Source organism: Microtus oregoni, unplaced genomic scaffold (genome assembly GCF_018167655.1).
Source record: "Microtus oregoni isolate MIOR12 unplaced genomic scaffold, Mior012 000062F_ref0000492, whole genome shotgun sequence".
Lineage (NCBI taxonomy): Eukaryota > Metazoa > Chordata > Mammalia > Rodentia > Cricetidae > Microtus > Microtus oregoni.
In genome coordinates this window covers 10,366,042-10,380,943 of record NW_024543872.1, presented here as the reverse complement: position 1 = coordinate 10,380,943, position 14,902 = coordinate 10,366,042, and the positions used below count along the sequence as shown (strand labels likewise).

Genomic DNA, 14,902 nt, shown 5'->3' with positions numbered 1-14,902 from the left:
AAAAAAAAAAAAAAAAAAAAAAAAAAGATTTGCCATTTGTATTGGTTTAATAAAATGCTGATTGACCAGTAGCCAGGCTGGAAGTATAGGCGGGATAACCAGACATGGAAAATTCTGGGAAGAGGAAAGGCTCAGTCTGCAGTCGCCTCCTAGACGCAGAAGAAGCAAGATGAAATGCTGCACTGAGAAAAGGTACCAAGTCATGTGGCTACACATAGATAAGAATTACAGGTTAATTTTAAGTTAAGAGCTAATTAATAATAAGCCTGAGCAATTAGGCCAAACAGTTTATAATTAATATAACCTCTGTGTGTTTTGTTGGGATGGAGTGGCTGTGGGACCGGGCAGGATGGAAACTTCTATCTACATCCCATTATAATTCCTGTTTCTCCTCTGCTGGTCCCAAGTAAGACCTTTATACTCCACAGGCCCAGTATTTGGGCTTCACTCTAAGCTTTAGCTGCTTCCTAGAAATCTCTGTCGTGTGGGAGCTCCAGCAAACTCCAGGAAGACTACAGGATGCTAAGCCAGCATTGGGTCACTCTACAGAGGCTTAGAATGAAAGGCTCGGGCCAGTTTTTGCCCTCTAGGCACATGGTGGGGGATGAGATGTCGCGGTAACAGAATGGCCACAACAGTACCATCAAGTTGAGTAAAGCTTTTAATAAAACAGTCCTGTCCTTTACCAACACCTGCAGACTCTGTTGAAGCAGTAGCAAAGGCGGCTGTAGCAAGAGCTCAGAAGACAAGGCAATATTGGAAGGTTGTTTTTAAACAGGTTAAAAATATAAATGTAGACAATCTGTTTATATATTTTTTCTTTCAGAAATAACCCCTCCCCCTCCCAGGTGAAAGGAAATATTGCACTTTCTGCTCCCGTGACTAAGGTGACACAGGGTTCCGGAAGAACCTTTCAAGATTATCAGGAACGTGGGGGTAAGGGCCACTGACCTAACTGCACAGGAGGAGGCAGTCCACCCGCCCGTCTGCCGTGGAGCGCTCCTTATCCAATAACAAGCGCTGCTCCAGACTGCAGCCAGGCGGGAGCTGTCTCTGCGCTGAGCCCTCCCCTTCAGCAGAGCCTGCAGCACAGGCAGCTTCCTCCACCTCCATCCTACTCACAGTGGCCATGGCCTCTCTAGGGATGAGGACTGAGCTGGGACAAAGGCCCAGAAAGGCTGTCCCAGTGCTATGCCTAAGACCCCTACACTGGGGAAGCTACAGGCACACTGAGGCTAGGGATGGCCACCCTCAGCACTCACATCCACACAGGAAGGCTAGAGGAAATCTGAACCTAAGGTCTATGGGAATGTGCACGTCGACAACTCGGGAACACCAGGACTTGGTCAGTGGCCCTTTCCCAAAAGCCATTCTCTGTTTCCAAAACCACCTCCCTTCCCATGTGGACCATATGGGGGCCAGAGGCCATTCAGGAATTGTCCACCACTTGGTGGGGCAGTGTAACAGAGGAGCCGTTGGGGAAAGTGGCTGGCCTGTCCTTCCCCTTCAGGAAAAAGGTCAGGAGCTCCCCTTTGCCCTTCACGAAGATGGGGCCTCGCCTCACAAAGCGGAAGCCATACTCGCGAAGGATGACCTGCGTTTCTTCTACCACCTGCACATGGAGAACAGACAAGGTTAGAGAAGAGGGAGACAAGACTGGTGGGTGTAGTGGTTAAGACTGACGGCCCAGACGGTGCTGCTGCTTCAGTACTGTGCAGATAGACAGTGTCCAGTGCTCTACCCCAACCCACATGGAGCGAGAACCGTGGACATGCAGGTGTCAGACGACCATTTTAGGTCGCGAGCTTCAGTTGCACGTGAACTTTGTACCAAAGGGCAAGCTCTTGTTCACGCACAACTCCTAGTCTTAAATGCTGCAATGGACCAAAGCCTTCTCCCCTTCTGTTAAGGCTCTAGAGGCATAGCCCTGCAGCACTGCCAACTTTGACCTGTGGCCCACAGGCCAGGGCCAGTGATGTACAGCAAAGCACACGGACTTCTTTAGTTGTACGCCCTGCATTCAACACATGCTCATTCTGGTGCCAGACATACCTGGATGTTGCCCATGACCCCTGTGGATTCCATTCTGCTGGCTACATTGACGGTGTTACCCCAGATGTCATAGTGTGGTTTCCGGGCTCCGATGACTCCAGCCAGAACCCCGCCTTTGTTCATGCCTGGAGCAGAGAGAGTGGAGCATTAGCCTCACAGAGGCTACCCATTTCTCATTCAGAGATGATCACCTGACCCCCACAGGGCTCCTGACCATATAGCACCTACATTCCTTATTGAAAGTTGCCTTTCTAAAGCGGAAGCCCTTGCGAAAAGTCCTGCCCAGCTGTGTGTCACGCTAATACTCAGGGCTGTAGTGGCCAGCTTCTCAGTGACCTATCTTGTATTTCCAACTTGTGCAGACTCACAGAAGCAGGGGAGCCGCTCCTCACACTGCTGTATTGCAATGCCTGACTCTGAAGGGAGGCTGGGCTTCGAACCTTAGCCATGGGTCTAGCTTGGCTGTTCCTCAAAGAGAACAGGACTAAAGGTCACTGGGTCCCCTCTAGCTCTGTTAGTGTGATTTCCCCACCAGCCTGCCATCACCTTTTAAGTCTGGTCTGCTGAGTGCCCCAGTGCTGCCGGCGCCCTTACCTATGCGCAACATGAAGTTGTTGAATGACTGGTTGTTGATGTTTGTGAGCGTGTCCTTCATGGCTAACGCAAAGTCAGCCAGGTCGGCCAGGTGCTGCCAGCGCTCCTTGTCTGACTTCTCCTCCTGTGTGGAAAAGTGATAAAACTGTTAGTGAGCAGCTAAGGCAGAGCTGTTACAGGACGGATATAAGGGAGCAGGCTTTTGTTCCTCTCCAAAAAGAGTTAGCAATGTCTTTAGGGTCAGCACGTCACTACTGCAGAGTCCATATGTCTGTGTAAGGCAAAGACTGAGGCCCTGTCTCTCTGTCGCTTCCTGTGTCTGTGTGACTGTAACAAGGTTACGGTTTGAGTTTGGGCTTGCCTTGGTTCCTCAGGATCATAAGCACGTGATGAGCTACCTTCAGCTTGCATTACATAACCCAGAAAGCTGAGATGGAAAGGAAAACTAGATGGGTGATTTAAGAGCAGTGCTCAGCCCCAAGAATCCCATAGTTCCTTTTCTGGGCTAGAAGTCACAGCAGGCTCCATGGGTCTACAGTCACAGTGGCTGAGAGTTTCCAGGGCTCCCCTAGGCATCCACTGCCCCAGAACTGACAGTTCTTAAACAGTATGGGGCATTGTAGGAATGAGCCCTTTGCACCCGATTCCTATTTCCCATAGGCTGAGGCTGGCCGCCTGGCCCTGACACTGCTGCCATCTCTACCTTGCTGGAGCTCGTAAAGCCATTGGTGTTGACATCTGGGGTGACTCCAGAAGCTGCCATATAGGTGCTGCCAATGGTTTTGATCTTGGTGATGACCCGGAATTTGGGGTTGTCCAGGAGCTGAGGACAGAATTAAGAGTCAAAGGAGGAGGAGTGAGTTCATGATCAAATTCTTCTGTTTTACAAGGATCAACAACACATCTAAAAGACACTTTCCTATACTGGCTTTAGTCATTCCATGCTACCGTGGCACACCATCCTCGGCCTCGGTTTCCATGTCTTAGTGTCAGTGGACAGTCTCCTTAGGTGGTGGAGCACCTAAGAAGTGTCCAGTCAATGTGAAGGGTTTGCAGGTAGGAGGAATGGAAGTCCTTAATCCCGTGCACTTGCCAGAGCTGTCCCAGGATCCTGCCTTACCCCTCAGACTCGTCAGTACTGGATGGCTACAGAGGTTCAATTACTATAAAAGTCTCCTATGGGAAATGAAGCCAGCCTAGCATAGCTTGCTTCTTTGACTCGTGCAGAAGGTCTTGGGCTCTGATAAAAGATGCTAGCTCTATGACAGGACACTCACGGAGTCAAAATCAGAGATGATCTCATTGAGGAAGCGTAGACACTCAATCCCACCGTTATTGATGCTCTCCTCGGTGTAGAAGTCCGCAAAGTTGGGCAAGGAGGCAAACATGACTCCAATTTCGTCATAAGACTGGCTGTACAGCTCCTAAAAAGAGGCAGGGCCAGGCTAGGGCAAAGCGTTTGCTGCACAATTGTGAGGACCAGAGTCAGTGTGCCGGAGTTAGAGGCAGGGTGGCAGATCAGAATACAGTGGGCCTAGGTTCAGCAGGAGACCGTCCATCCATATTTAGGGGGCAAAGCACTTAAGGAAAACAGCCACTATAGAGGCCTCCATCTGAACACATGCATACATACCACACACACAACAAAGGCAGGGCGCAGTCATGCGAGAGATGGCTGCCCTTAAATAGAACATACGGGAAACCTGTCTGTCATCCTCACATATGATGAACTTTGAGTAATTAGCAAAAAAGATTTCCTAGCCCTTGTGACAGCCCAGTGTGCTAGCTAGTTTGATATCAACTGGAGTCATTTGGGAAACAGGAACCTCAACTGAAAAAAATGCCCCTTCCCAGACTGGCCTGTGTGTAAACCTGGAGTGTATTTCCTTGATTGACAGCTCACTGTGGACTGTGCCACCCCCAGCGAGGTTGTCTTGGGTGCTATAAGAAAGCAGGCTGAGTTAAGATAGGAGTACTCCTCCATGGCCTTTGCATCAGTGCGTGCCTCCAGGTTCCTGCCCTGACTTCCCTGCAAGTGTAAGATGAGGTGAAGCCTTGCTTTTCTCCATCCCAATAACAGAACCCTCTCGTGGAGGGTCAGCTACCTTGGTTTGTGGTCTTGAAGAAAGGGGCACTCTGGTTCTGAAACGGGGTCCCAGAGATGCAGCAGAGCCCTTTAGATGAGATCCTAGGAAAGTCTGGTTAGGCCCAGCCACAGCTGGACTCCAGCCCCACTTCTCAAGGACTGGGACCCACACGTGCAGAAAGAACAGGCTCAATGGACACCCTCTAACCTCGTCTCTCTTCTTGGACCCCAGGAAATGGCGGGCCACGTGCTCAGGCAGCATGTTGGTGACCAAGGCCTCGTTCCAACGTCGCATCTCGTAGACCCGTTCTTTCTGGTCATGGACCTCGATCTTCCACAAGAACAGTGTTCGTGCCAGTTTTTCCACCTGCAGGCAGAGGTCAGGTGAGGTGTGCTCTAAAGCCAGCCGTCCAATGGAAATTTACAACAGGGGTTTGACTGTTGTGCATGGTAAAACGGGAAGGGAGGTAGCTAAATGGCAAAAGAGCAGGGAGGAGTCACCAAATCAACATAGCATCCCGCAGCTGCTGTGAGTGTCTGGGCCTCTTGGTACAGCGGAAATCCAAGAGGCCTTTCGTGTGTGTAGGGTTCTCCTGAGACTTAGTTGCAGTTAAGGAGGGGCAGAGAGGGCAGAACCACGTGGCATTCCCATCTCTATCTGCTCCATTTATGAAGTGGCTTAGGGATTCTGCACTTTCCCAATAAACCACTGGGGGGCATCCAAGCTACCTGTCCTTGTATGGACACTTCATCTTTACTAAACAAAAACTTCCTTAGCTCCTTTCCCTTTTTCTTCAGACCCTGAGGTTAGCGCATCATGCCAGGGCGAGTGTAGAGGTCCTGAGCCCTGCCTAAGGAACATCTCTCCATCCCGGAGGAGAGGAAGAAGAAAGCAGAGCACCACAGAGCTAGGGCTTCCCCTATGCCGTGCGTGATAGGGGAAGAAACTGCTTCTGAGTCCTGGGACAGCGTGGTGGGAGGCCCTGAGCACAGGAGGAGAGGGTGTGTGGCACTCACGTGGCGGGAGAAGTAGTAAAAGCTCAGCATCATGACGAACATCATCACAGTCATTGAGTACTTGGAAGGCACCAGGGGTGGCCTGCTGGACAGACAGGAACACGTGACGAGTGCCTTTGCCACCCTCCAGCAGGCCTATGCTGTCGCTGTGGCCATCAGACGCTCCCCCCACCACCTCAGTTCCTCTCATAGTCCAGGACATGATCAGGCTTTTGGACTAATCAGCCGCAGCCCAGCTTCCCTGGCCACAGGCCATTCCCATTAGGCTGCCCCTTGGATGCTGTGGGACCGCCGCGCACCTGACACATCCAAGGAGCAGCTACTACTGGGTAGTGTTTTGGAGAAAGACATAATACACAGAGCAATGGGACCGGGGTACGATATCTCTGCAGTGTTTTTCCAACTTTGACCATAATTCTGTGTGGAGTTATAGTTAACTCCCATCACTGTATACAGCTTTGTTGTACGAAAAGACACTTTTATCTGTGACTACCAGTGTCATTTGGGACATTCTTGCACGTATACATATATACACGCTCTATGTATATATACATACTATACACGTACAATTGTTCTAAGATGTATGTGGAAGTGGAGTTTCTGGGCCATAGGTTTCAGATGGTTCTGTTTGAGACAGTGTCCTAGGCTGGCCTTGAACTCCTGACGTCCTGCCTCTACTTATGATTACCACCACTTCCAGTTTATGCAGAAGCCAAAGCTTTGTCCATGCTAAGTGAGTATTCTACAAACTGAGCTGCATCTCCAATCCCATAGGTCTATTCTCAACCAAATCCAAGCTGTTTTCTAAATGGTTAGAACAGTGTATACCATTACCAAAGAGTATATGAGTTCACATTGATCTTAATAACCTATTGAGTTTGAAAAGTTGGCCAAATTGGTAAGAGTATATAGTGACAGTTTTTTATAACTTTTTTTGACTTTTTTTTTTTTTTTGCCTTTGGTTTATTTTTTTGATGTTTTGCTTTTTTGCTGCTTATCTAGATGCCCTTCACTGGTGTCCATTTAGAAACCAAGACAGGGTTTCTCTGTAGCCCTGACTGTCCTAGAGTCACTGTAGACCAGGCTGGCCTCAAATTCACAGAGACCACCTGCCTCTGCCTCCCAAGGGCTGGGATTTCAAGCGTGTGCCACCATCACCCAGCCATTTAGGCTTATTTAATGAAGGGCATATTCAAGTCTCCTACTCATCCTCCATGACGACTGTCTTTAAAAAATAAATCTCCTGGGGCTGTGGAGATGGCTCAGAGCTTAAGAGCACTGGCTGCTCCTCCAGAGGACCTGAGTTCAATGCCCAGCAACCACATGGTGGCTCACAACTATAGTGGGGTCTGGCGCCCTCTTCTGGCATGTAAGCAGAACACTGTATACATAATAAACCTTTAAAAAAAATCACTGAACCATAAAAGTCTAAAATATTCAGATGCATCTGAGAGAACATCGATGTTCTCAGAAGGTAAGAGACTCAGGAAAACCAATCTGCACCTCACCCCACAGGGGAGTGCCATTGCTGCAGGTAGGAACCCAGGTCTTAATTGCAACGTAGCCCTCTTTCCTCATTTCCCTGCCTGTGGCCATCCACTGAATGGCCGGCCAGGTCCACACTGGACACAGCCTCTGTCCAGCAGTTTCTAACTGTGTACTGAGACCATGCGCCTGTGGAAGAGTGTGGCGCTGGAGTTCCGCCCTGTTAGAGTTACCGTCTAGAAGGGCGGCTAGGAATGCCGACAGGGTGGAAATGCAGTGACTCTTACCTGTCTGTGCCATTGAGCCCAGGGGCGGACAATACCTGCATCTTCTCCAAGGCCACCACAGGAGAGCTGTTGGGCAGGTAAAAGCACATTCAAGCCACATCTGGATGCGGGTAACTGATACTCCAAACATTTACTCCCTGAGATGGAAAGGCCCACCTCCCCACTACCAGTGCGGGCCTGTGTGAAGCCCCGGATCCTATTAACCGTTGGCTTCTCTGAGGAACCTGAGGTAGAAAGCCACCTCAGCCCAGGCACAAGACCTTGACACGGGCAGGGCCTGGGGGGTGTGAGAGGAAGGGGACCACGCACACCCTCCCTTGGGCTTCATCTTACTCCTGTTCCTGAAAGCGCTTGCGGTCGTATTCGTCGAAGACGGGACACCAGGCATACAGGTTGATGGCGGTCACGGCGCCTGTGACGAGCAGCATGAGCGTCAGCTTCACCATGTGGCTGACCTGCACCAGCATGATGGTGGCGATGAGGGACAGCACAGCAACGTAGTTGTAGTACTTGGGGTTCTCCATGCAGCCACCATCCAGATCCATCCCGGTGGTCACGTTGTAAGGTCCCATGTAGTACTGGAGACAGCTAAGCTGGAGGCCGGGATGGGAGGGAGACATGAGTGGCAGGTCAGAGGGCCCTGTGGTGGTAGTGACAGTGCCTTCGGGAGAGGGGGCATCTGCCAGGGAGTCAGTGTATACGTGTTAGCGACTGCTGTGGAGAGCCTTACCGTGTTCTCATCTGATGTTCAGAAAACCTCACTATATACTGTTAGCACTGTGATCAAGGAAGACATCTGAGGCCTGGGGCGGGGGGTGCACACCAGTGTACATACCTAAGTTATGTGTTTCTAGAAGCCAGAACAATCTCCTGTTGTTCCTCAGGTGCCATCCACAAAGGGTCTCCCGCAGGCCCAGGATAACTCAAGAACTAAGCTAGCCAGAGATCCCCGTCTTCACCTCTCCATCACTGGGACTAGAAGCACACACCATGCCTGGCCTTTTTCATATGCATTCTGGGGATGAAACTCAGATCCCAAACAATTTACCAACTGAGCCATCTCCCAGCCTCTAGAACTGCTTCGATTTTTGACTTTGTTAATGACTGTGTGACCTAAAACAAATGAGCAAACCTCTCTGAACTTTAATTCCTTCGTGTGAAGCTGCAGACAGCGATGTGCCTAGTCAAGGACTGGGAACGCTGGACTGTGGGTGGGGGAACTACAAGGACCTAGGTTAGTCTCGGAAGTTGTCTGAAGACCCTCTCCGCCTGGCTGGGATGTTCAGGGTCGGGTTCGTCCACCTGAACGTATGCTGCCAGTGTGCAGCCCCTACCCCCTCCATATTTAGTACCCCCTCCACATTTAGTACCCCCTCTACAAAGTGCAAAAGCTCACCATGTCCACAACATTGGCCATAACCAGAATGAAGATGGCTAACATGGCCCAGGTGTTCCTGGCCCAGCGAGTCCGGTCAATCCAAGATGAGAAGGCCACAAGCTTCTTAGGAAACGCCTAGAAGAAATGGGATTTCAAGGGCTTGAGCCTCCACCCACATGCCCTGAAGACACGACTGGCTGCTCCCCTGCTCTGGTCCCAGAAACCCAAAAGGCCCATGCTTTGCTGTGAATCCCCAAAACTGAGGGAGGGGGTTGAAGTGTGCAGATCCTCGAGTCATCTGTACAGCCCTAGGCCTCCAGGTCATAGCTCCTGGCTAGCAGAATGTGTGGGCACCTAAGGCAAGGGCAGGGCAGGGGACAGCATGCAGGGCTAGCCACCTGCCTAGCCACCTCCCTCTTCCTTTTCCTGGTCAGTATACCTAATTCCCCAGGTTACCTGGCAAGTAGCCTGTTAGATTGATTTCCCTAAAGCATTGCTTCCCCCTTGTTATTCTGACCAAAAACTGCCTGGCACTTGAGTGCCCACAGAAGTCTCCATCTCTTTAGCTGGCTTTTGAGGTCCATTTGAAGCTGGGCTGCCCCTGACTGGTCTTACTAGTGCTTAATCGTGGCCACAAGATCCCAGGCTATAGAATGGATGGCGGGGGTAAAGGTGGGGGTGTGGATAGATGAATGGGAAAATGTCCGATCCCACAAGTCTGTCAGGAGTGGACCAGAAGCCCAACTCCACCATTTACAGAGTGCCACTCTCTAGAGACCAGAAGGTTCTGAGCTCAACTGAAGAGCGCCTCTTACCCTGGGAAAGATGGCCGCCAGCGAGCAGATGGTCAGGGTCAAAAGCAGAACCTCCCCAACCACGAAGGTCACGTAGTTTGTCATCAGCCTGGGACAGAGAGAAGGTGACTGGGCAGTACAGAGGCCAGCTGGGCACAAGCCCGAGACTGGCAGCCCCTATGTGACACCAGGGAGCCGCTGTTGCTGGCCCGGCAATAACAAGATGAGCAGCCCTAGCAGAGAGGAATGCCAAGGGTGGGGCCTGGGAATGCACCACCCTTTCGCTGCTGCTAACTGTCCACTGGGACTTCTCCTGAGGTGAGGAGGGTCAGAGATGCCCTGGAAATAGCTCAGTTATAGCCTGGGAAGGGAGTCTTAGGAATGACCATCAGCCCCGTAGCTGGGGTGAAAACTGTAAAGAATAGAACACAGACGTTGTGCCGAGGCTGCTAATGTGACCTCTGACTGCACAGAGCCTAGGGAACGAGTTCTCACATCCGTTTCTCCCTCCACTCTGGGAAATCCGTCCCCTCCAGATCCTCCTGTCCATTCCCATTTCACTCCTCCGTGGAGAACACTCTCGCCAAGAGCTCCAGAAACCCAGGTTGCAATTCCAGTATCCAACTCAGGGTCACCTTTTACGTTTCTCGCTTGGTTTGGGGATCCCTTCAGTCCCTGTGATTTCTCTTGCTACACACACACATACATGACTTAACTGGCTTTCCTCCCCACTCACTCTCTGTGATCTCCGTGAGCCTTGTGCTCCCAATGTGCTCTGTGTGGGTAGCTCTCAGCTTTGAACCACCAGCCTCTCCCTGAGCCCTAGACCAGATAACTCAGCTGCCTCAAGGGCGGTGCCACACGGGCAACTCAAACTCCAGATCCCTGCTGCTCTGGTACGTACGCTTCCTCCTCCTAGATTCTCAGCCTTGTGAACGCGACCGCATCCTGGCCGTTGCTCAAGTAGCAAAGAAGCCCTGGAGATGTCCTCGCCTCGGCCCTTTCAGGCTCCACAACAAATCTGCCAGTGACTCCTCCAATCTGTCCCCAGAATCCAGCCATTAATAAAATTCAGCGCCTAACCCCTTGTCCTCACCTTCTCTAACTCTACCTGGCCCAAATCACCATCGGTTACCTCAGCCACCAACATCTCTTAGCCTGGTCTCAGGTTCCATCTTGCACACTAGCCTGTTCTGACACAGCCAGGGGGTCCCCTTCTCAAGTCTGTCTTGTTGCTTTCCACCGGCCTCTGTGTCCGAGAGCATGAACTGTGCCCAGGTCTCTACCCTAACCCCTGTCACCATCCTGCAACACCCTGGCTACCAGCACCATCCCCTCACTATGCCTTGAGAGGCCTGGCCCACTGCTGCCTCTGTGCCTGCCTGAGGTTAAGTGTCCCCAGAGAGCTCAAGGCTCACTCCCCAGTCCTTCAGGACTGCTGAAAATGCCACCTTGCCAGCAAGGTCTGCTGTGACCACCCTACAAAAGCGTACAAACCAAACTCCCCCTCCCCCCCCCCCCCCCCGCAGGCCCTATCTCCCTCCTCTCTTTACCTCACACTCATCATGCTGCAAGCGTGCTTTCATGTTTAAATGTTCACTCTGGTTCCCACCACCACCCCCATGAGGTGCAACCTTCACAAGAGCTTGCTTCCTGCTAGGTCCCCAGATCCAAGAGAGCATGTGTAAACCGCATGGCTCTGATCTCACAAGGGTCACCTCACTAGGGAGATGAACAAACAGGTGCTCGGGGTGCCTTCCGGGATCTGCCATCGTCCTGCTTACAGAACCTTAGACCCTGCAGCCAAGTCCCAAAGGTTTTGACAGCTCCTCAAGCTAATCCAAGGAGGGCCCCACCGTCACTCTGCCGCAGCTGCTGGAGTCTGCAGAAGGGAGGTGCTGGTTTGTCCCCTGAGGCCAGGAAGGTGATAATGAACCTTCAGGCAGGGCTTCCACAGCCGAGCTGACTCTGGAATACCCTGCCTCGCCCCAGAGGACCTGCCACTGACGTCAGTTTGTGGCTAGAGCCTAAAAGCTAGTTTCCCAAAGATGAGCCACAAAAGGAAAGCCGGTGTGCTCTCTCCGACTGAAGCTGAGGTGATCTCCCCACTCTTGCCCCAGAACCTCTCTAGGAGCCTTCTAGCCATGTTCTCCATCCTGGATGGGCACCTTTCCTGGCCCTGCCCAGATCCAACCCAGCAGGGTTGGCTGCTGCTGTGGAAAGAGACAAGGCCAAAGGTGCCTGCCCCCAACACTGCTGCCGCCCCTCGCCCAGCTCCCTCTCCTGGCCTGTCAGCCCCACCCTGAACTTCCTCACCAGGGGTCAATGAGTATCTCCACCATGGCCGTGCAGAAGAGGACCACGCAGGAGCAGCTGAAGGCCGCCCCGCTCTGCTTCTCTTTCTCCACCGAGTAGCGCGTTTCCATCTCTGGGTCCATGAACCGCATGGTTAGGAGGAACGTGTTTCTCTTCTTCACCCTGCCATGGAAACAAGCCCTGTGACCCATGTGCCACACCTGCCATGGCAGCTGGGATGGGGCCCGGTTTCAGAGAACTGTTCCCTGCACTGCATAAGGACCAGAGTGAGGGGTGGCAGTTGAGGTCTCGGCAGCGGCCACTTACACCTGGGCAGACTCCCGCTCCAGCAGGGCCTCGTTGAGCAGCTGGTTCAACTCGTGCTCATCCTCAGAGGCATCCACCACGCGGTCGGCCAGATCCTGGAGGCGCAGCCTGCGGCGGGGGTTGGGGAACGAGGGGTTGTCGGCCTGGAAGCCAGAGTGGGACAGATGGAACACGTGGGGGGAGGGTATGAGAAAGACTAATGAAGAGGAGGGGCCACACTCCTGAGGACCAAACCTCTTCCTAGGTTCCACCCTGCCATTGTCTCCTTGGGTCCCTAGAAGGAGGTCTACAGAAGCTGTCCACTAATGGCTGTGCCTTGGGGAACAGAAGTCTGGCTCTGGGGCCAACCTAGCCTGGGCTGGGGCAGCTTGCTGTTAGACTCCACAAGAATCCTTACATGTGGTCGACTTTGGGGCCAGGTATAATCCCAGCCCTAGGACTCGGAGATCAGTCACTAGTGATCTAATGAGAAAGGGCTAGCCGAGCTGGGGCATCCACTACCACTTCCGTCCCTATCAGAAAGAGTAGCACTTGGAAACAGAAGCCAGGGTTGGGTCATACAGCCACAGCCGAGTGGTCACTGCCCAGACCCTTCAGAGCTGTAGGTCCGAAAACACTAGAAGCCAGCACTGAGACTCCTGGTTTGAAACTCAGCACTCCTGCTGGCTGCCTGATCCCAGACCATTTCTCTCCTCTGTAAAACGCTGTGGGTGGCCTGCCTGGCAACAAGAGTCTCCTTCCATGGAACACAAGCTAGATGAGTGACACCCACTAATGGTTAGGGCATGAAGTCAGAGGCTTCTTAAGCCATGTCAGAGTCAAGCTACATAAGTGTGAGTCCCCTTCCTATCAGGAAAATTAATTCATAATGAGCTTTTTTGTTTGTTTGTCTTGTTGTTGTTTTTCAAGGTTTCTCTGTGTAGCTTTGGAGCCTGTCCTAGAACTAGCTCTTTATATATATTTATTATGTATACAATGTTCTGTCTGTATGCCTGCAGGCCAGAAGAGGGCACCAGACCCCATTACAGATGGTTGTGAGCCACCATGTGGTTGCTGGGAATTGAACTCAGGACCTTTGGAAGAGCAGGCAATGCTCTTAACCACTGAGCCATCTCTCCAGCCCCTGGAACTAGCTCTTGTAGACCAGGCTGGCCTCGAACTCACAGAGATCCTCCTGCCTCTGCCTCCCGAGTGCTGGGATTAAAGGTGTGCGCCACCACCGCCTGGCAAAATAAGCTTTTTAAAAATATATAATTTTATTTTATGTGCGTTGTTGTTTTGTCTGCATATGTGTGTGAGGGTGTGAGATCTCTGAGAGTTAGAGCTACAGACAGATGTGAGCTGCCAAGTGGGTGCTGGGAAGTGAACCTGAGTCCTCTGAAAGGGTAGCTAAAGTGCTCTTAGCCATTGAGTCGTCTCTCTAGCCCCCCAAAAATTATTCTAAGGAAAAGCAGCTGGATGGAAGCTCAAGGGAAAGTCAGCTTCTGTGAAACTGTGTGCCTTCTCCAGCATTTAAAACCTTGGGGACAACTCCTGTCTCCTCTCACAGGGACACTGGCAGTGGGGCGACCAGCTTCCAGCCACCAGACCTTTAAGGCAGAGATGATCTTTGTCAGTGGGCATGTTTGACAGGTTTCTTAGTAATGGGAGATTTGGGGTTGTCTCCTCATCCTTTGGAGCACATGTCAGCCCTTATTTCCAGGCCTTCGGAGCATAGAACTCACGGGGGATTACCTACTGAGAGGGGGTGTCTAAATACAAACTCACTCCCAAACAGGCTCCCATCCTGCAGAATCCTCACGGACCCTAAATCCACAAGACTGGGCTTCTCCAGCTAGACGAAGATTAGGGGCGTGCCCCGGGGGATGTCATTCTCTCACCTAACTGGATCTACACTGCTGAAAAGGAACAACCTGGGCTAGAGGCCAGTACCCTCCTCCCAGCGTAGGTTTCCCTATAGCAACCTGCTGCTGCTCCCCATGCGGGCCCCAATCCCCACTCACCTGCTCCTGCTCCTCAGTCTCCTCCGACGTGGAGCCGCTGGCATGGGCGCTCCCATTGGGCTCCTTGGTCTCAATAAGGGCAGGGGAGCTGGGTTTGGAGGATGCTGGCGCGCCATTCGGCAGAGCCTGTCGTGGCAAGGAGTGTCCATGAGGGCACGAAACACTGCCTTCTAGCTACCCCAGCCTGCGGCTGTTCTATTATTGTTCCAGAAACTTCCTCCTACATTTATAGAAGTCTGCTGACCTAGAAATTTCACTGCTCACTTCGTCCTCGACGACATTCGTGTTTGACATGCTGTCATTCCCTAATATCCATTGCTATGAATAGTTGTCTAAACAGAGCAAGGACCCAATTGTTCCTCCTCCTGTTTCTAAGACACTAGCTCGACGGCAGAGCCGAGGCCTCTTTTGGGGGGGGGGGTATGTCAAGTCTGAATAGCTTCCACAAACTTTGGATCAGTGGCTTGTCCTTGACAGAGTGAGTCAAATGCGGAAAAGGGGAACCGTGTGCTTGCCAAACTAAGAAGTACTTGTTGAGATCTGACTTCTTGGAACCCACATTTTCATGAGGAAAGGCAGACAAT

General features: G+C 51.9%; 1 protein-coding gene across 5 annotated transcripts in view; it reads right to left on the bottom strand.

Moving 5' to 3' along the window:
* Window positions 1-649: 649 nt before the first annotated feature.
* LOC121439725 (adenylate cyclase type 3) overlaps window positions 650-14,902 on the bottom strand; it is a 74,463-nt gene continuing 60,210 nt past the window's right edge. For 4 of the 5 annotated variants that reach the window (XM_041640327.1, XM_041640326.1, XM_041640325.1 and 1 more), the window contains exons 9-22: window positions 14,319-14,444; window positions 12,316-12,458; window positions 12,010-12,171; window positions 9,715-9,802; window positions 8,918-9,034; window positions 7,855-8,114; window positions 7,522-7,587; window positions 5,750-5,834; window positions 4,941-5,099; window positions 3,924-4,070; window positions 3,350-3,469; window positions 2,647-2,770; window positions 2,053-2,177; window positions 650-1,612 (exon numbers count right to left, since the gene is read on the bottom strand). In XM_041640327.1, coding sequence (XP_041496261.1) covers window positions 1,430-1,612; window positions 2,053-2,177; window positions 2,647-2,770; window positions 3,350-3,469; window positions 3,924-4,070; window positions 4,941-5,099; window positions 5,750-5,834; window positions 7,522-7,587; window positions 7,855-8,114; window positions 8,918-9,034; window positions 9,715-9,802; window positions 12,010-12,171; window positions 12,316-12,458; window positions 14,319-14,444 — 1,905 coding nt within the window. In that variant the 3' untranslated portion in view covers window positions 650-1,429. The remainder of the gene's footprint in view (window positions 1,613-2,052; window positions 2,178-2,646; window positions 2,771-3,349; window positions 3,470-3,923; window positions 4,071-4,940; window positions 5,100-5,749; window positions 5,835-7,521; window positions 7,588-7,854; window positions 8,115-8,917; window positions 9,035-9,714; window positions 9,803-12,009; window positions 12,172-12,315; window positions 12,459-14,318; window positions 14,445-14,902) is intronic. The other variant, XM_041640330.1, reaches the window with a different exon arrangement.